Source organism: Engystomops pustulosus, chromosome 4, assembly GCF_040894005.1.
Source record: "Engystomops pustulosus chromosome 4, aEngPut4.maternal, whole genome shotgun sequence".
NCBI classification, from domain to species: domain Eukaryota; kingdom Metazoa; phylum Chordata; class Amphibia; order Anura; family Leptodactylidae; genus Engystomops; species Engystomops pustulosus.
This window is the reverse complement of record NC_092414.1, coordinates 145,072,832-145,093,853: the sequence shown is the minus strand read 5'-3', so window position 1 is coordinate 145,093,853 and position 21,022 is coordinate 145,072,832. Positions and strand designations below refer to the sequence as shown.

The 21,022-nt window shown below is 39.5% G+C and overlaps 1 protein-coding gene across 1 annotated transcript; it reads left to right on the top strand.

Annotated features, from left to right (window-relative positions):
* The first annotated feature begins 887 nt into the window (after nucleotides 1-887).
* RBPMS2 (RNA binding protein, mRNA processing factor 2) lies at nucleotides 888-16,121 on the top strand. Its single transcript, XM_072147958.1, has 8 exons — nucleotides 888-1,225; nucleotides 8,403-8,480; nucleotides 9,389-9,427; nucleotides 9,514-9,576; nucleotides 10,344-10,494; nucleotides 11,092-11,240; nucleotides 14,741-14,812; nucleotides 15,197-16,121. The coding sequence occupies exons 1-7, from the start codon at nucleotides 1,175-1,177 to the stop codon at nucleotides 14,801-14,803; spliced, it is 594 nt and encodes a 197-aa protein (XP_072004059.1). The 5' UTR covers nucleotides 888-1,174; the 3' UTR covers nucleotides 14,804-14,812; nucleotides 15,197-16,121.
* Nucleotides 16,122-21,022: the final 4,901 nt, after the last annotated feature.

Below are 21,022 nucleotides of genomic sequence, written 5' to 3'. Positions count from 1 at the left end.
ACATTTGCATACGTGTGCTGCTGGTGATATTATATATCTATGTATATTATTATATATGTATATTATTGCAGTGCTGCTGGTGATATTATGTGAATATATTATTATATATGTATATTATTGCAGTTCTGCTGGTGATATTATATGCTCATGTATTATTATATATGTGTATTGTTGCAGTGCTTCTGGTGATATTATATGTGCATGTATTATTATATTAGTTTATTATTGCAGTGCTTCTGGTGAAATTATAAGTGTATGTATATTATTTCAGTGCTGCTGGGGATATTATATGTGCATGTATTATTATATATGTGTATTATTGTAGTGCTCCTGGTGATATTATATGTGTATGTATTATTATATAAGTGTATTATTGCAGTGCTCCTGGTGATATTATATGTGTATGTATATTATTGCAGTGCTACTGGTGACTTTATATATGCATGTATTAATATATGTGTATTGTTGCAGTGCTTCTGGTGATATTATATGTGTATGTATTATATGTGTATGCAGTGCTCCTGTGTATATGGTCCTGTACACAGTGAGGAGGCCCCGTACAGACTCCTATGTTTGGTAATTGATAAGTAACTTTCCCCATGACACGTTCCTGTTTATTACAAATAAAAGCCACTCAGTTAACCCTGTATGTGCCGCCTTGCCCCTCTCCTCCATTGGCAGTAAGTTTGGACTTTTCCCCCTGCGGCCCAGCGGGTGATCATCATGACAGGATTGTCTGAGGGAGGAGGACAAGCAGCTGATCCCACTCCTAGCATCAGTGGGTGCAGCCCTCCACCCCTCCCAGCCTCTCCTCTAAACTGTGTAACTTTAATTGATGAGCCTCCATGATGGTCCTGAGCCGCACTCCCCCTCCTTAATTAAGCTTTCCCTTCAGGAAGGGGTGGTATAAAGAGCAGTGCTCCCGCCTCAGCTCCCCTGCACTCTCCCACCTAAGCACTCACATAGACACCTCCACTGGATACCTACCTCCTCACCCGCACTGGGCACCTCTACACCACATGAAAGTTGTACTCCCTGGGAGTTGGGCACAAGCTCTCCCAACTTAGGCTGCAGTCACCACACGAAGCCGGGGGCACATTCTGTAGTAGGTCAGGGGACCCCACCATCAGCCACCGTGGACTCTGCAGAGGAATCAGCTGTGGGCTTGTACACCATGAGTACTATGAAGCCCGACACCGAGCACAATAATAACATAGAGGAAGAGGTGAGTACCACCAGTCCACCCTCCATCCCTCAGGCTTGTAAAATCTTTAATATTCTCTTTCATGTGATGTTTAAGGTCTCTTTAAAGACTTTCTCAGCTTTTATCTTTGTCCTTCATTGTTCTGGTGTAGAAACTTTTTCCTCTGTTTATTGTGACTGAATCACACTAGATAGAACATCACATGTAGCAGAGCTGGAAGTGTTTATAGCCTGTGTTTAAGAAAAGTACATGCACAGTTTTGTCATGAGGACTGAGTGGTTCAAGACCTTATACAGACACATGTAGCTTATAGTTTTGTGTAAACTGTGTTTCACCTCCTAATGTCACTGCTAAATATTTAGAGTTGTCCTTAACACCAGGCCAGTTCCTTGCTGTCACTATTGAAGTAAACCATGCCTCTGCATGAGTGATTGTCTTGTAGAAAAGTGGCCATCAATGGTGCCAGCTAAATATGTTCTCAAATATTGAAGTGTTTACACTTGTCTAATATCTATTAAATATTATGAAAAGGAGGATGTGTATCTTTTCTTACATTCCTGCACTTCTGTAATGGGTTGTATAAACTATGAGGAAGCTTGCTGATCCAGAAGTATGTGTAATATAAATACTAGGCTATGGATTAGGCTGTTGAAGGCTTGATGTAAAGCTGAGCTACATTAACTTTATGAAGTACAGTATAATAGTTTTATTAAATATGGAAATTTGCACAGGTTTAAGTATAAATGGAGATTTATCAAATATGACCCATTTTGCCTAAAGGGGTAGAAAATCACTTTCTGCTTACTAGGGTATCTAAAGTTTTGTATACACCTTTTTAATGAATAGGTATGTTTCATTAAATGTTTTTGTTTTGGCTTTCTGCAGTTTGAGAACTTTCAAATTATCTTACCAACAAAATCCTGCTATAAACTGATCCGGAAATAAGATGACATTCAAGTTAATGATTTGTCCCTTTTTTAACTGAGAAATAATAATTCTGTTGACCTTCAGACAGGTTCAGTAGACTAGATTTACATGTGTTCTCGAAGGCTGTTGATCTGGTTACGATACAATATTAAGTTTACCTTTTATTTGAATGCGTAGGAATTGGTACATAATGGATTCTGTGTGTAGGAAGGGGAGGTAATCCTTGATTTGCATTTGCTGGTGGGGGTTTTTTTATACGCTATCATAGGGTGGTAAGACATCTATGTTCTCAGGACAGGTATGTTTGCCAGTTGTGTATCAAGATTTAGTGTAATCAAGACACAGTGCAGGGAAACAGCACTACAGGAGCAAAATAGCGGTTTATTCTCCCATTGTCAAGTGTACAATATACTGTACTATACTACAGTACTATAACTGTATAGATGTGATTGACCAGTTGACTAACGATTAACAATTACCGCATACAGCCAAAAACCTCATTTTCAGTACTATGTTGACTGGCCTAGAACTGCCTCATGACTTATTGTCTTATCAGTGCCGGTGATGACCATCAATTTGTTCAGCCATTTTGGGGAAAATTCCTTTATCAAATACAATCCCCTTTCCAAAGAGGTGTTTGATTAAATTGCTGGCAAGCAGGTGAACTATTGTCTCTGGCATAGTTATGTAATATTTAGCAGAAATCTATATGATCCAGTTTACCATAACCTACTATAAAGGATTGACAAGACCATAAGTTCATTTTTCAGTTACCCTTAAAGAGTATTATCCGTCTTGGGGGTTTTTTGTTTATTTTTAACCCTCCCCACCACAAATTATATTGTGGGTGTGAAGGGTATTCTTCCTAGTCTCTGTAGAATATAAATTCCTTGACCAGCAATAATTCACAATAAATTCCACCAGTTCTTGCTGCAATTCTGCAAAGGACTAACTTGCTTTTGTTGGCTGCAAAAACTAGAGCTTTTACTAGACTCATACCTACATTCAATTGCACTTCTTTGTTGCTTGCATCAGTTTAGCATATAGCCTGTCCCTGATTTAAGGACGGGCGACTTAGACTACCCAAGTTTGACAGACTGACTGTATGAGTTTTTTTTTTTTTTTTTTTATCTAAAGTGGAACTTTTCAATACATGACTGGATATGGTTGCATGAAAGAACAGCAGATGTAGAGATTGGTTGCTGTCTTTAACCTACTAGACTCCAAACTGATAATGCTTTCAGGATCACATGACACTACCACTGTTGGAATTTAGATGGAAGTGACAATTTTGAAGTGAGGGGGGGAAGATGTCTGTGGCTTTATCCTTTGGAACAGTGTAAAGAGACTAAGACTTCCAACCTTTGTTAAAATAAATTGTAATTAAATTCCACTAAAAAGGAGGGGTGGTGGTATTTGACATCTGTAGTCTGTTTTTACAGTTCTATGACAAGCACAATGCAAAAGATGGGTATGGGGAATAGTAATTTCTTGGTGTCCAGAGTTGAGCACAAATGCTCAGTGGGGAAAAAGCGCTGCCTACAGATAATGTTAAGGCCTAGTGGCCAAATTGGGATAGCAATCTAGTCAGAAGAGCTTTGTTTCAAGGGGTTTTCTAAGGAAACCAAAAAATTGATGCGGGGGAGTTTACCCATTAAGTGCAAGAGCACGGGAAGAAAAGTTGACTAGGGCTATCCTCTGATAGTTGTAAAGATGAGTTTTTTTTTTTGGCCAGTTTCTTCCCCGAAAGGAATAATTTAGGATTAAAGCGTAACTATAGTGAAATTTGTCCTTAAAGAAATCCTTTACAAAGATTACCATCTGACTTTTCACTTCTGTAGCAAAAAATCCATTAATGGGGTTGCCCACATGTACTAGACTTTTAAAATGTTAAGTATAAAACCCCAATATGGTCACCCTTATTCTTTTGCCTATAAAACTTAGCACATGGAATATAGCATGACTTGGCCATGAGAACTCTTTTCTTGGCTGATTATTGGCTTGTTTCTGTGCAGCAAGCCTTAGATTTTGACTTGTCTCTTTCCCCTTGCACTAGTTTTAACAGTATGGAGTAGGATCTCAAGTTCCTAGGAAATCTGATCAGTTACTAAAGACAAGCTTTTCAGATCGTCGTGTTTCCTTAAGCATTTTCCCCCTTTGTACTGTAACCAATTCTGAACAGTACCTTGGACTTCACTCCATCTTCTAGGCACCATGTGATCTGAAGTGTATATTCTGGTGGTTTTTACTTTTCAATGGAAAATGAGCAGTTAAAACATTTCAGTAGCAACTTGGTACCATGCATTAGGAAAACTAGCTACTGAATTTACTATGTGAAAATGCAACATTGTAACATGCTACTTGAGTGCCTACTCTTGACAAACTGTAATTGCAGACAAAACCTTTGAAAGATTAAAAAAAATAGTTTAAAATACAGAATTGGCAACTCTGAAGCAGATAAGCAGGTGAATGGAATGATGTATTTTATGGGTCTACATACTCAAAATGCAGTATTAGGGAAATGTTGCCATACCATCAGGCTGCTTACAATGCCTGTCGTACATGATGCTTACAGCCTTATAAGTACTGTGTAACTGCATCATAACATTCCATCTGACTTCAGTCAGCCTCTGCTGTAGCTTGATGTACATGTAATGTGGCTCACTGCCATCAAACTTTAGACATTCGCTTGTGGAATGGGGAAACTCAATTTAAGGGTATTGTGAAACAAAATCCCTGGATGTTATCTTCCTGAGTTACTGTAAAAAAAGTGCAAGTTCACAAAAATATCTTGGCATTGCCTTAATTGCATCCTCTAAACCAGTTGTCATATAACTAAAGTTCATATGCTATATGACCCTTGTGTCCCTGGAGATCAGCCATGCTTCACCTCACTATCCTGTCTATAAGCAAGACGACTGTCTGCAACAGGAGTTTTCCTTAGCCTTTGGTTGGAAACAGGGTTATTAGTGGGGAACCCCCCTTTATTTTATTTTTTTATATAATTTCAGAACCCCCCCCTGCTATTGCTGATAAAGATGAGTGCTTACTGATATATAACATGTCCAGTACCAGAATACATTCTTTAAAGCCGTCGCTGTGAACATTACAGCTTGTCTGGACAGAATAAATTTTAAATGGGTTTTCTGGAGATTGGGGAAACACGGCAGCTGTATTTAAAAAACCACTTATCTCTTTACTATGGGTAGTGTGTAATATTGCAACAACTATTTATTAATTGCTATAGAACTGAGCTGCAATATGGCACTAAAGCATTGTAAAATCTGGCACTGTTCCTGGAAGGAGGTAACCATGTTTTTGTTTTTGTTTTTTCCACCACGGGAATTCAGAGGGGTTTTTTTACAGGATTTCTTCCTTATACTGTCCCTTTGGGATTTGGGAATATATGGTTTGTAACAAATAAAATTTTCGCTAGAAATAGAACCAAAGTCAAAATCTTTGTCTGTAGTTGTGCTGCATCTAACCTAGAAAATGCAAAGCAGCCATGCATAGCAAGTGGTTAGATCCAATGTGAACCAATCAATCCCACCATGATGCATATTAGACATAACTGGTAAATATTTTAGAGGTTATAAGAGCGTTTGCTCCTGATGTGGAGTGTTTTGTCATTGCTCACACATAAAATATATCCCTGGTGGCTTAATAAGTGAGCTGCTAACATGGTGGAAGTAAGTACCTTTGACAGATATGGGGGGGGGGGGAGCAAACGCAGCTGATGACCATACTGTAAAATCTAGAAGCCTTTTATATATACAAAAAGCTGTATTTCTTCAAACACTTGGTAACTAAGATTAACACTGTATATAAAATTTTATACCCAAACCTGGTGATATTAATTGGCTGAATATATTGTGGTCATCTTGACACTTTTGAAAATCTAACTTTGGTTAGTGGCACACCATTGCCATCAAAGACATTTATTTCTACAGCAATATTTGACATGCTGTAGATGTGAGAAACAAATGGCATTGAACGCTAAATTTTGTTCAGTTTCTACTAATTGGGTGAATCTAACACTCCAGTCCTCAAGTTTTCAAATCACTGGAACACACAAAGCACCAGTCTTAAAGCATTTCCCTATTGTATACTGTGCTGATTATTTTTGTACCAGTATGTTTTGCTTGTGTATGGATCTCTACAGGCATTTTGCTTTACATTTAATATTTGTTTCAAGCGTTTTTATTTTTCACAAGACAAAAAATATGATTTGTGCTGTGTATTAAGTCTATTGTCGAGATTGACCACTAAAACTATTACAATGGGTGAAGGTCAAACAAGCTTGCAGCATTTAAGCTTCATGTCTCCCTGTTTCTTTAGCCATATATTAGTTGGCTTGGCTACAATAAACCAGCCTCAGCAAGTTCACAGCAAGTAGTGACCTTTCCCTTGGTGCCCTTCACTTAGTGACTTGCAGATGCTGATATTTTCAAAAGTAAAACGTTCCTTCTACAGAATGGGATGGGAAGCGGTTTCATTTAGTGGTAGATTATAATATGGGTAGTAGCCTGGTGCCCAACCCTTCTAGGAGGCCCATGGTCATCCAAACAACCCACACAATTTTACTCGGAAGAATTCAGCCCCCCCCCCTTAAATCCTCGTACATGCACATGCCTGTTTTTGCTTTCAATATACCTGTACATGAGCTGTTGAAGATTCTGAAACCGAAAATTTAAAGCAGGCAGAAGGAATGCAACCTCAATTCCTAAAGAAGCTTTGCTCTAGTACCACATGTAGCCTATGGCATAATTGATCTGAATCTGGTTTCATGTACAGTAGTTGGCATATTAAACGCCTTCTTTGTAGAATGATTGCTGGCTTGTGTTTCCATGTAGTTCATTTTAAGGTTTTAAGTCTCAAACTGGGCAACTGGACCAGTATTTGAGATTCTGTGCACTAAGCAGCAGACTTGTTTTCCAGACCTGCTTATGGTGAGCTTTCTTTTATTTTTGTCTGTAAAATTGGTTATATTCTTGTACCTAGAGAACAGTACTGTATCAGTTATATATATTCTTTGTCACCCAAGGCAGAAAAAAGGCAAGAATCGGCACTGTGCAGCAAAGTGTGAATACCTGGTTGGCTCTGTTGGACCCTAGTACCTGGCCTTGAATGCAGCCAGTTATTCAAAATTACCTGCTTCATGGGCTGCCCATTTCCACCATCGTTAATATTGTCTTGTTAGTGCGATATATTGTAGTATGCTCTAAGGCCTGTTAATTATTATACAAATGCAGTATTATGCAGTTGTGGTTTCTAGGGCTGTTTACTCTGTACTATGCCTTTTGGTTTATGCTGGGGGCCCCCTGACAATGTGGCCTTTGGGCAGAAAAAGGTTGTACACCCTTTGGTGTAGAGGGTGAGAATGCATGAGGAGACGCAAGCTGCAGGTGACCCTCCAAAGGAGTTTGCCACATGCTGCTGGTGGGGAGCCAGCAAACAAACTTGTATAAACTACTGAAATTATTCAGAGCACTGACAAAGGCATTTTTATAATGTACATAGTCAGTGAAAGGTCCCTTATTTTGCCCCGCTGATGAAATGCCTTTCAGCCCCTCACTGTATAAAAATACATACTTGTGTACTGTAAATGCGTACTGGCATACCTCCAACCTGCAAGGTTTTTCTTCCTTCTTTGTGTGCAGGCTGAGGCAGTTCCATGCGCTCTGCCCGCCGGTGCCCACTGTGATATCAGCAGTAACTATGCCACATGGTGTGAACCAGCAGAGTGCATGGATGTGCCTCTGCCTGCTCTGTTGCATGTAAAGAGAAAGTGGAGCTGTGGGGAGTGCCAGAAAGGGAGTGTAGTTAATAGTACTAGTCTTGTGTGCAGAAGTGACACCTTTGGTCTGGTTGCAGCCACACCCTTTGCCCCCACCCCCTAGGTTACACCCCTAGGCATATCATAGCTGGTGACAGGTTTCAATAGCCTAAAATAAATCTAGATTTCTGATGACAAGATTTACCAAAGTTTTAAAGCAAACCTAAGAAGCCCCAAAGAACAGCTGGTCAGCTCAAGATTGACAGTAAAATATGGTCTACCTTGATTGTGTAATTCTTGGTGATGCTTAAGTTGTGCGATTATAGGTGGAGGGCAACAATCTAGTCCTATTGAAATCTGAATTCAAACCTTTTGCTAATGGCTCTTGCATCTGCTCATCTGCCTTAACTTTTATAGGTCTCAACCATTGATGCAAATGCAGTGTAAGTTAGGTTTTTGTATTAATGCACTTGACTTCTTTCTTTCTTTCTGCAGGTCAGAACACTCTTTGTTAGTGGTCTTCCAATAGACATCAAACCGAGGGAACTTTACTTACTATTCCGACCATTTAAGGTAGGATGTATGTCCCATGAGATTCCCCATTAATGGCATTTTTCAGAATGGGCATGGAATCTAACTTTGCTTATTGCTTATTAATATTTGCTTATTATAAAAATTGCTTCAAGTATTTTTGTGGTTGTTTTTGGATACAATGGTCAAATGTGAACCAATCCATTTTAAAACTGTTAATAAGTTTTTCTTTAATCATTGTGTCAATTGACTTTCCAATGTTCATGACTTTGCCTATAAGACTTGATAAAAGTTTAGAAACATACAATACAACATATGGGGTTGTCTCCCAGTGTTTAGGGATGGGCTTTTGATCAGATTGGTGGCTCTCAAAATGCTTGATTGCTACAAACCCTTAGTTTTAAGAGGTAACTGGTTTATTTTTCTCTTCCCTTCTTTGCCTGAACTGGGGGTCTTACTACAGTGAAAGGTACCATTTCAGATTCCACCACTCTGCCACTATACATGAATCAAATGATGGGCAAAATTGACTTGGAATTTACACTTTAAAATGTACTTTGCTGCTTTAGCGGTTTCTAATTTTACACAAAGTAGATAAAGCTCACAGGGTTGTGTGTAATATAACATTTTAAAGAATGTATGCCCATGTCAATTTCTTTTAATCTCATCAGTCAAATTGCACAGCCTAAGCACAAATTTCCACACTGACAGAGCACAGCCTTAGGCACTGCTGGGACGTTATGGGTACCACTTCAGTTCTGCTACTTGGGACCACAGCACCACCCTTAGCAGAGGGTGCAGATACACCCCCCTCTGCAGCTTGTCACTGCTGTCCCTGATTAGTCCTGCAGATCTACCCTTTCTTAGTTTCCAGCACATCCACTTCCCAATGACGTCATAATCTTTGCCCACCTCAAGCCAATTCTTTTAATGCTGTCTTCTCCTTTTAGGGTTATGAAGGATCACTGATCAAGCTAACCTCAAAACAGGTAAACGTTTTTTGTTTTTTTTTGTTTTTTTTTTTACTGAAAAGCACTATTTGGTTCAACTGTTTAATACATAATTATTTCTTCAGCCTGTAGGCTTTGTTACCTTCGATAACAGGGCTGGTGCAGAAGCTGCCAAGAATGCCTTAAATGTAAGTAACTGTAAGGGTTTAAATGTTATCCACATAGAACTTGGTTTATGCACAGCAATTAACAAAAATGCTTTAACTTAAATTTTTTAAGGTGTGTGGCCCCCTGTCCTAAACAGGCCTCCTGCATGTGGACTCTTGTGGGCAGAGGATTTAATGCACCTTGGGTGAATGCCAGGGTGAAGATGCTGATCTGTCTAGTTATCAATCTCCTATAATTTTGTCCATTTCATATCTATGTCTATATAACCATTTATCTAGCTTTCTTTTTATCTATACATCTTCTGTCTTCAATCAATCAATCTCCTACTGGATCGCTTATAGCCATCGTCCATCTGACTATCTACTTTATAGTATGCATCTATAAATCTAGATAATGTTGCTTGATAACAGCTGAAACGTCACGTGCTGCCGTTTTACTTTTGTTATCCATCTAGCGATCTACTTTATAGTAATGCATCTATAAATCTAGATCATGTTTCATATTATCTTCTATCAATCTCCTACAGTCCTATTACAGATTGTAGTTCACAAATAGTAGTGTGGTAAGGCAGTGTTAATATTGTGCAGGGATAAAGGGAGTAATCTTGCTGAAAGTGACTGTTCATATAAACTTCTTACAAACCTTTGCATTGGTGTTCCTCTAGACATTACACACATTTACAATATAAGTTTTGAAATGTATACTGACAATTTTCTGAAAAGATCAATGTGTTGGTAGTTTTACAACGAAGGCTAAATGAGATTCCCATTGGTACTGTTTTCCTTAGGGTATCCGTTTTGATCCAGAAAACCCACAGACATTAAGACTAGAGTTTGCAAAGGCCAACACAAAGATGGCAAAGAACAAATTAATGGCTACACCTAACCCCACCAACCTCCACCCTGCACTTGGAGCACACTTCATTGCACGAGATCCATGTAAGTTATAATGCTACCTCTCCTTCTCTTTTCAGCTTAAAAACCTGAGGTTAAAATGTCTCCATTTATGCTTAAATATACTTTGATTGATCCATTCTTGCGGTGTATCACATGACAACTGAACAATCTACACTAGTTACAAAAAGATAAATTGTTTCCATTTGTATGCAAGTCTTCGTTCCTGTGTTTTTAAAGATTTTGTTTATGGCCAAAAATAAGCACAACAGAATTTCTAAACTTTAAGAATACATGCATGAAAGGGTTGTACCACTGCATATGTCCCCGATCACTATTCTAGCCAGTCCATAGTTATTAGCTTGTAACTTTATGTGGCTGTGCAAACTGCATAGTATTTTTAGCTCTGGTGCAAATTCAATATGTCCTAAAAGGTATTTGCATCTGGCTTATAATGACATATCCTCACGATTTGTCATAACTAGATGAGATGCAGGTCCCACTGATCACTTGCCTGCAGTGGGGATGAATGGTGAGTGTTGTAACACTTTAAAGTAAATATTTGAGGTGCGTGGTTGTTTTGTTTTTTTCCTTACCTGGCAAGTTAAACTTGAAACTTATTTGGTTCCTTTCCATTGGTAGATGACCTGACCGGTGCTGCACTTATCCCAGCCTCACCAGAAGCTTGGTCTCCCTATCCACTGTACACTACAGAGCTGGCACCAGCAATTCCCCATGCCGCATTTACATATCCAGCGGCAGCTGCCGCAGCAGCTGCTCTCCATGCACAGGTAACGTTGGGCCCAAAGTTTAAGCAAGGTATCATGGTGTTGCAGAAACTCTTGCAATATGTTAGCTTGCTGCTAAAAAAAAATCAGATTCCCTGTCCATGGATTTCCAATTGAGTAGTGATTGTAGTAGTGAAAGGAGAATTAATCCAGCAGACTAAAGTCCATACAGCTTAAATTTTTATCAGTAACTCACAACGGCAAACATTCTCGCTTCTATGTTTTGGCACTTGGCTATTGTTAAGCTTGATGTTTGAAAAAGGCTATTTGCTGAAACATAGAAGTTTATTGCAAATCTACTCTGTACAACTTAATGACAAGAATTCTGCAGAATGTGCATCGATGATTACAAGTTGATTTCGGAAGGAATTTGTTTTGTGTTTAAAGGTGGACTGTCACCTCGAGCATTAAGCTATGAAACAATAAGAACTGAGCAGATTGATATGGTTGTGTGGGAAAATTGAATATTAATGTATTGACCGGCAACTGACATTACTAGCATCTGCTCACCTCTATTAAAGCAGCCTTGTGCTGACTTGAGAATGCAACGGTCTTGAGCTGACTTACTGAGGTCTATGGAAAGTTTTCTAGACAGATGGGAGGTGTACATACGTGGTGGCTTTTATTGTCAGTGTAAAGGTGATGTGGGCATTTTCTATAGTGAAGTTGTGTAATGTGTAGGGGACTGACAACTGCAAAGAAAACACATTTCAATCAATTAAGCCCAGTGGCCATAGTCAAAATGCTGGTTGTAGTTTTATTAAATATAAATGATGGTGTGGGATAACTGTTCACTCCTTAAACACATGTTAAATGTAAATGACTGCTTGTTCCTTCCAGCTTTTGATGGCCCTTGGCCCCCAGATTAATTGATAAAACATACATTTAAAAATGCCCCTGAAGGTGTTTGTCATTTATGCATTCTCAAAACTGTTCTTGCATTGTATTCTTAACATGAAATAAAATGGCTTACTTATTTTGTTCTATATAGTTAAACATTACATTCACCTACTAACCCAAGACTGCTTTGAGCAATTTCACTAGAAGGTCTAAATCCTACGGTTGACTATCTATTAATCGGGCACCTTGCACTCGTAATTAAACTAAAATGCAGTCATAAAGTGGTCCAGAACCTTGCATTAATTTTTTTTTGTGTATATTAACCATGTGAATGCTGATGTGATATTCCACTTGGCAGGGTACTCTGCAAGTTTATAAATGTAATTTAATTAATCTTTATAGTGCTACGTGATATAAGGCTATTCTCATGGAAATGACAGGGGAACCTGAGAGGGCTTCAGGTCATGTCAGCCTGAGCATCTCTTGCATATTTTGTTGTGGTTTGAACAAACATGACATTTATACTAAATAATACAACTGTTCCAATTAGTGAATAAACAAGCATATAATGCTGGACATCGGTCTAATCATAAAGAAATGTATAACTGCTCCTACAATAGATTGTTGTGACTTGGTAGAACAAATTAGTTGTGCCCAGTATTAAAAGATTTTCCTCATATTAGATGTTTGGAATTTTTGTTGGTCAGGTTTTAACTTGTTTTTACATGTCCCATTTCAAAAGTTAGATCTTTCTCTTCTCCTCTTAGCTTTTTTCCTCCTTTCTGAACGCAGTCTAAATTTGAAGTTTCACCCTTGACGTAGATTTGCTCCTAAAATGATGTTGCTTAGCAATGGAATGTTATCTCCTGCTCCCTCCCCCTGCTCTTGCCACAAACAGACTGAACAGAAAACATCTGTCAGAAAATGGTTATTGGGTAGTTGTGTAATATCCTTCACTGCTTATTTTACAAACCAATCTCCAGGGAGAGGGCTCCTCTTTTCAGGGAGTTTTGCATAGTTTGAATATCAGGCATTAAACAAATGAGAAAATGACTTGGGCTTTATCAATCTGCACTTTCCTGAGCAGACTGGTTATAATGCTTGAGTGTTTTGATCTGTTGCTAATGGTCAGCAGTTTAGAATAGATTTCTAATCCTCCTGGACTGTTCATCTGTGACTTTGATCATAAATTCAAACTGAGGAAAAAGGTTGAAAATCATGTCTTACTAATCATTTTCCTCTGGCCCATGTGGAATTAATTTCATCCAACATCCTCATGGGAACTTGTGTGGAAAGCAAAAACGGGACAGTACATGAGGACATGGCACGGTCCTGGGAACACTACTGCTAGTCATGTGGAACCTGTGGGGTTTGTATTATGAAGTGTAACTTGGAGTGCAAAAACAAAAAACCCTTGATCAGTTCTTGTGGTACAGCCAGTATGGTGGTACAGAGAACCCCAGGTATTGGGCATGTGTGGTTTTACTAAAGACCATTTCACAACCTCAAATTTAAATGCTTATGCCTAGGGTGGCTCCAGCTGAAAACAAGTTTCTGTAAAAGTTGTGCAGTGTTGCAGTTTTGATGTTAAACCACACATGAAATGTTGCTGCATTAGGAAAATTACTTCATGATCACCTTGATCTAGCAGTCTATGCAGATGAGTAACTAGGAGCGGCAGGGCCCCATAGCAGACTCCTGAATGGGGGTCCCCTACCCCATTAGAAAATATAAATATATACTTGCACATTTATACACTTGATGCAAAAATGATGCAGTGATGCATATATTTGCATAGATCTCCTAGTAGCTGCTGACCACATGGAGTTGCACATTCTCCACTTAATCAGGCCAGATGCTGGGGCCCCATAGCAGCTGCTGCTGCTGTAGTTGTGCCACTGGGTATGAGTTGTTTGGGTCATCTTTCAGCTAGGAGTCCTTTGGAAACAATTGGTTTGGTAGACTAATTTGACGGGTACCATATTGACATAATAGTTGATGTATTCCAGACTAACAAGACACGAAGAATAAATTCATGCATGATATGATTAAGGGAGTAGCGCAGGTTTAGAAAAACAAAAGCAAGTTTCCAAAGACTGGACCACAATTTTTATATATAGAGCAGCACTGCAATACCCGACCAATCCCATGGAGGGGGATGTTACCCCATTATCTGGTCTCTTGTGCTACATTGAGCTAAATTTTCAAACTATACAGAATATTGCATTCATTAATAGACATTATAAATCAAGGAGAATGTTGAAATTGTCCTGAAAAGTATCTAGATTAAAGTAACCAATGTGTTACTGCTAGAATACTGTGGTTTGAGTACACCTCAGTCTACAAATGGACAGGTCACCAATACAATCTAGCCAGGAAAGCCTGTATTATGCAATTGAAAATTTACCACGGAGTAAACAAACACTGATAAATATTGGGGCCACTTTGTAAAGTATTAGAATTCTATAATTCCTCTGGATGTCTTGAGCTGATTATAATCTCATTAAGTGGCAGAAGATGGGTTAAAACAAAAGTTAAACTATATTGCTTCTCAATCTGTCTTTGTATGCTGTAGGTGATAATGTAATGGTGGTACTCCACTGCTTGTTTCTAAGCTTACTCTCTATACATTGTTGACAAGCATATTTATTTTTGGTCCCTAGATGCGCTGGTATCCACCTTCTGAAGCCACTCAACAGGGATGGAAGTCTCGTCAGTTCTGCTAAAACTCCTCAGTAAGAGCACTGTATACTTTTCAGCAGGCAGACTTTTGTGCTTTAGATTTTAAAGTTGTCAAGATTAGTAAATGTATCTGCAAGTGTAGCCTTGAATAGCACTGAGTGAAAAATGGCACCCTTAAGCCACATGGACACAAACATTGTTTGGTGGCAATTGTGTCCCCTAGATGACAAAAGCTCCAATGGTATACAAAGACTGCCTGAGATATTAGGTGCTAGTCCATAAAATTTTTGAAGTCTAGACACTTGGAACATTGCCTGCAGGGGAAAAGGACAGTTAGAAGTCTAGAGGGAATGTTTAACTAGAATTGCTTGTGCTATTCACCTGTGATTTTTGTTGAAACCACAATTTTTAAAAATTCTTTTTTTTTTACCCTTTAGGAATGAATTGCAGTCCCAAACCCCTTGTTTTTTTTTTTTTTTGTTTCTTGTCTCCATGAAATGATGTACCAGACATGAACAAGTAATGTTCGCCGAACATTGTATTTCTCCATATGCCTCCAAATGTTTGGTCCAGCTCTCCCAACATGGAGTCTACAAGCTGATCATTGCATCTTTCTGTGGACTACTAAGGAATCTTCATATCCTTGGTGTAAATGAAGCAATCTAATGACTCTTGAAACTGTTTTAGAACAATGCTTGGTTGAAGTCAGACCATGCTCTCCTAACTTCTGTAATGCTAACAGACTTCCTTTTATTGCATGTTTTTCTGGCATGAATTTACTATTTAAGTGTGTGGTAAAGATCTATTGCTTATGTACCAGTTTCAGATGGTCTTCCCTGTGACCTTTGATCTAGTCATGCATCTAAATGTGCTGCTCATTCATTCTACCTTCTCATATGCAATCTGAAATCTAACCTGATCTTTGGCTTTTAATTTACATTTTCATTGGAGAGTCTGTGTTTGTTTGCCAAATAATGCAACCTTGTGGGGGAATGGAGCAAAAGTACCAGTATTTTTGTAACTTGTTTAATAAGGAAATATTTATGCATCATATGTGTCTTTTGTTTGTGTGGTATTAATTATTAAAAGAATATATTAATCTGTCATAAGTTAATGTTCAGTTAATGAGCTCAGAGATTCTGTATGGTTGTCTACTGTACTCTATGAACAATTGTGCAATTTTGTTTTTTGCTGCAGTCTACTGCTTGTATTGATGTTTTCAGTATTATGAAAGGCCTCCTTGTATGGAGAAATTATTTCTCTCATAATGATTCTAAGAGAATGTGATACTGGATAAAGTATTTAAAGTGTTTGTGTGAATTTCAAATTTCTGACCAATTAAAGCAATTGAAAACTTGTAAAGTGTGTTTGTAGTGGTTGTATTAAATATGTGATGGAAACGTATTTCCCTACAGAGGATCAAGCATGTTGAACTCATAAATCTTACTCTAAGGGGTTTGCTAAAATTAAAACCAATTTTACTTTGTTATGCTGCATTTGTTCCTAAGAATGCACTAGCTGCCCACTGGCCCAGTGTGAGGTCATCAATCTGAAAGTTTACTTTAATGTGTAACAGTCTTTCTGAGCAAAAAAAACTAAAAACCTAATTGTGCTCCCAGGTGTCCCTGAGAATCATTCCTCAAAGTATTTTGCCTCTGTCCTCATTTAGTACCTTTTTATGGCCCATAGCAACCATGGTTTCCAGCTCTCAAAAAAAACTACAATCGGCAAGATGGAGGGGCAGGACCTGTCACCTCATCACAAGGATGCGCTGCTGACCAATGACACCATATCTTTCTATACTACCTATCAGAAAACTCCAGCACAGCACATGACTGGACAGCTTGGAGAGTCTCCTACCATTTCCTGTTGTGGTAAACGGCTGTCAGCAGAGATGGGGGGGGGGGGGGGGTCTCCCTCAGTAGTTTCTCAGTGAAGACTGAATGTGCCTAGCAACAGCTATATAAAGAGTCACTGACTTCAAGGGGAAGTCTGCAGAATACAAGAGGAAGGAGCAAGACTGGGTAACCAATCAAATTGTAAAATGATCTGCCCTACAATTTTTTTTTATTTTTTTTTTTTTGATGGTTACACTTTAAAGTAACTTTGGGATTAATTGTATGAGGTCAAGGAGGTGCAGTGTAAAGCAGTTCCTACAGGTAGCTTGACTTTAGCTCTAAGCAATCCTGCTCAACTGTAGGAAACGCTTGACTTCAGCTCTGAGTTCTGTCTGCATAACTTTATACAACTAATTTGCATATCACTTTAAAGTGGTGGTGTTTTTTTTTTTTTTTTTTTTTTTTTGTCCCAGTGATATAATCCAGATAGCAATCTGGAAAATGTTAATGTTGCCTGGAGCCCCGGATCACCTCGAATCGGCAGGACATCTGCCCCGGGATCATTCCCTCTCTCATCGCAATCTGTGACACAGATCGTGATGGAGTTCAGGCACTGCTTTCCCCTGCAAGGACCTAGCCTCTGGGAGAGTAAGACTCCCGAGGCTGAAGGACCTTTGATGTCATGGTCACATGACCTGCCGGGGAAAGCAGTGCAGAGCTGCACCTGAGGTGAGGGGGGGGAATATGGGGGGCTGTATGTGAGGACATTACTTGGGGGCTGTGAGGCACATTTCTTGGGGCGTGTTCATATGTGGCTCTAGGACAGGCCTTGGTTTGATCTCATTTGCACTTCCAGTAATACACGTCATGGGTAATGAAAACCTGGTATTGTTTAAATGCAAGACTAACTTGTGAATACACTTACAGTATTTGGGGGAGTTTTTTTTTTTGTTTGTTTTTTTTTTTTTTAGGGGCAGCAGGATAACTGTCAGGGAACCAAGATTTGGGGACCATGAGAAACATAAGATGTGGTGATGCTGGGCCTAATGGAGAAGATGGAGGATGTCACCTGCAGTTGCTGGAGGTAAAATTTATTTATTTATTCTTCCTGTGGTTTCTGTGGCTGTATGGTTTCTAAAGTTATTGGCACAACCACATGGGAGGGGGCATTACTGTAAGAGCGCTACATATGTCTTGGGGCCCATGCCCTGGATCTTTTACATCCCTGGCAACGCCCCTGCGTATTGGGGTAACTTTCTCTGCTTGGTTACCTTAATTTCATGATTGCATGATACATGTAAATTTGTTTTTACAATGGTCATACAGCTGTTAAACCATTTCCACCGTGCCGATCAATGTGGTGGGACTTATCACACCACATTTAAAGGATATCTACCACCAGGATAAAGGATTGCAAACCGAGCACACATACATACTTGTATGTGCCCCTCTGCCAGGGTCTGCTCTTTAAGCTCCCTATGCCATTGTATCTGACTTTAATGCGCATTTCTGTATAAACCTTGTTAGTTTAAAGGACATCTACCATGAGTGTCATTCACTGTAAATCAAGTACACTTACATGCTGGTGTGCCTCCTCAGGCAGAATCTACTCTTAACTTATGTTCTGGCTGTTACAGAAAGGGCTTAAAAAAAAAAAAAAAAAAAAAAAGTGCAAATGAGCCTTAAGGGCTACTTTAAAATCTATGGAACCTGGAGTCCTTCAGGCTCATTTGCATATTTTAAAGCCATGTTGTGGCTGTTATAGAAAAATGCTAAATTAAAGGAAACCTACCACATATGGTAGGTGTAAGATGGAAATAACGAGCACCAGCTCAGGGTGAGCTGGTGCCAGAGCTTATTTTTGTTAGTGTCCTAAACCACTATCGCGGTTTAAAACCCTTTTTAAACTTTATAGCCGAAGGAGCTTCAGCGCACCAAGCGCGCGACCGTGTGCGCCTATCCTTCACTTCCTATGTAGGTGCGCAGAAGCAGCTTTGGCTATAAAGTTTAAAGTGTTTTAAATCGCAATACAGCGGTTTAGGACACAAACAAAAATAAGCACCAGCTCACCCTGAGCTGGTGCACAGTATTTCCATCGTACACCTACCGTATCATGTGGTAGGTTTCCTTTAAGAGCGGCTTCTGCCTGAGGAGGCACACCTACCATCAGTATCATGGGCTGTAAATATGCTGATGTCCTTTAATGTACATTTCAGTTTAAACCTTGTTAGTTCAAAGTTTCTCCTGCTAGAGCAGCATAACAGAAGCTCAATGCTGTAGGTAAGTGTTGAATACCTTCCATTCCTCATGGAATTTTGAAAATGTGAAACAGAAAATTGTTCAGGAAAGGCTTCAGTCCAAATGTGGATAACATGCTGAGGGGTAAAAAAGAGCCCTAAAGCCTGTATCAGTCTCTGAATTATGGAATGGGCATTGTCTATATTCAATCCATGAGTCCTGATATTTGAACAAATTCTTAATCTATTGTATTTCAATATTTTGCCAGTCCACATTGCTGCCTCGAACACAAAGTAACTATGTCACAAAAGCCGATTATTACTAATAATTTGGTAGTCCTGCATGGGTCTCATTTTAACATACAAATGTTAGAGGCAGATGGAGAAAAAGGACTGATATTGTGCTGAATACAGATGTGAGAAGGGCAGTATGTAATAGAGGCCTCATGAGCACCAAAAGCCTGGTTTCTAAAAAAAAAATATATATTAAAACCAATGTATTGGAAAACTGAGCAGCAATGGGGGAAATGTATCAGATGTGTCTGAGAACATGGTTCTAGTTTGTGGCAACCAGTCAGAACTCTGTGAGAACATTAAAATTCGATGCTGTTTGCCATGAGCAACTCTGACACTAATATCTTATGTTTCAATAAAAATGTTGGTCTTCAGTGTGATGTGCACTGTGTGACTGTTACAGTAGTATAAACTGTGTAATCTGTGATGTATCACTATATAAAGGAAGTTTTATAAATATAAGCAGTTGCGCTGGTGGACTCTTTAAATTCCATCCACTATGGTGGTGTGCTTTACAACACTTATTCTCACCCATGTGGCCCTAGTATTGCAGGTCATGGTTAATTGGCTGGGATTCAAGTTGTGAGTCTGGTGCATTATGGTTGGCTGGAAAAGTTTAAAAATCAGAATTTTGTACCAAAAAAGTCATGCTAAGGACAGTGGTTGGGAAATGTAAAAGCAACCAAACTTGAATAAATGCCATACAGCTTTTGTAATTAGGCTGCCGATTTTCTTCTTCTACAAGTCCCATATACACTCACCGGCCACTTTATTAGGTACACCATGCTAGTAACAAGTTGGACCCCCTTCTGCCTTCAGAACTGCCTCAATTCTTCGTAGCATAGATTCAACAAGGTGCTGGAAGCATTCCTCAGAGATTTTGGTCCATATTGACATGATGGCATCACACAGTTGCCGCAGATTTGTCGGCTGCACATCCATGATGCGAATCTCCCGTTCCACCACATCCCAAAGATGCTCTATTGGATTGAGATCTGGTGACTGTGGAGGCCATTTGAGTACAGTGAACTCATTGTCATGTTCAAGAAACCAGTCTGAGATGATTCCAGCTTTATGACATGGCACATTATCCTGCTGAAAGTAGCCATCAGATGTTGGGTACATTGTGGTCATAAAGGGATGGACATGGTCAGCAACAATACTCAGGTAGGCTGTGGCATTGCAACGATGCTCAATTGGTACCAAGGGGCCCAAAGAGTGCCAAGAAAATATTCCCCACACCATGACACCACCACCACCAGCCTGAACCGTTGATACAAGGCAGGATGGATCCATGCTTTCATGTTGTTGACGCCAAATTCTGACCCTACCATCCGCATGTCGCAGCAGAAATCGAGACTCATCAGACCAGGCAACGTTTTTCCAATCTTCTACTGTCCAATTTTGATGAGCTTGTGCAAATTGTAGCCTCAGTTTCCTGTTCTTAGCTGAAAGGAGTGGCACCCGGTGTGGTCTTCTGCTGCTGTAGCCTATCTGCCTCAAAGTGCGACGTATTGTGCGTTCAGAGATGCTCTTCTGCCTACCTTGGTTGTAACGGGTGGCGATTTGAGTCACTGTTGCCTTTCTATCAGCTCGAACCAGTCTGCCCATTCTCCTCTGACCTCTGGCATCAACAAGGCATTTCCGCCCACAGAACTGCCGCTCACTGGATGTTTTTTCTTTTTCGGACCATTCTCTGTAAACCCTAGAGATGGTTGTGCGTGAAGATCCCAGTAGATCAGCAGTTTCTGAAATACTCAGACCAGCCCTTCGGGCACCAACAACCATGCCACGTTCAAAGGCTCTCAAATCACCTTTCTTCCCCATACTGATGCTCGGTTTGAACTGAAGGAGATTGTCTTGACCATGTCTACGTGCCTAAATGCACTGAGTT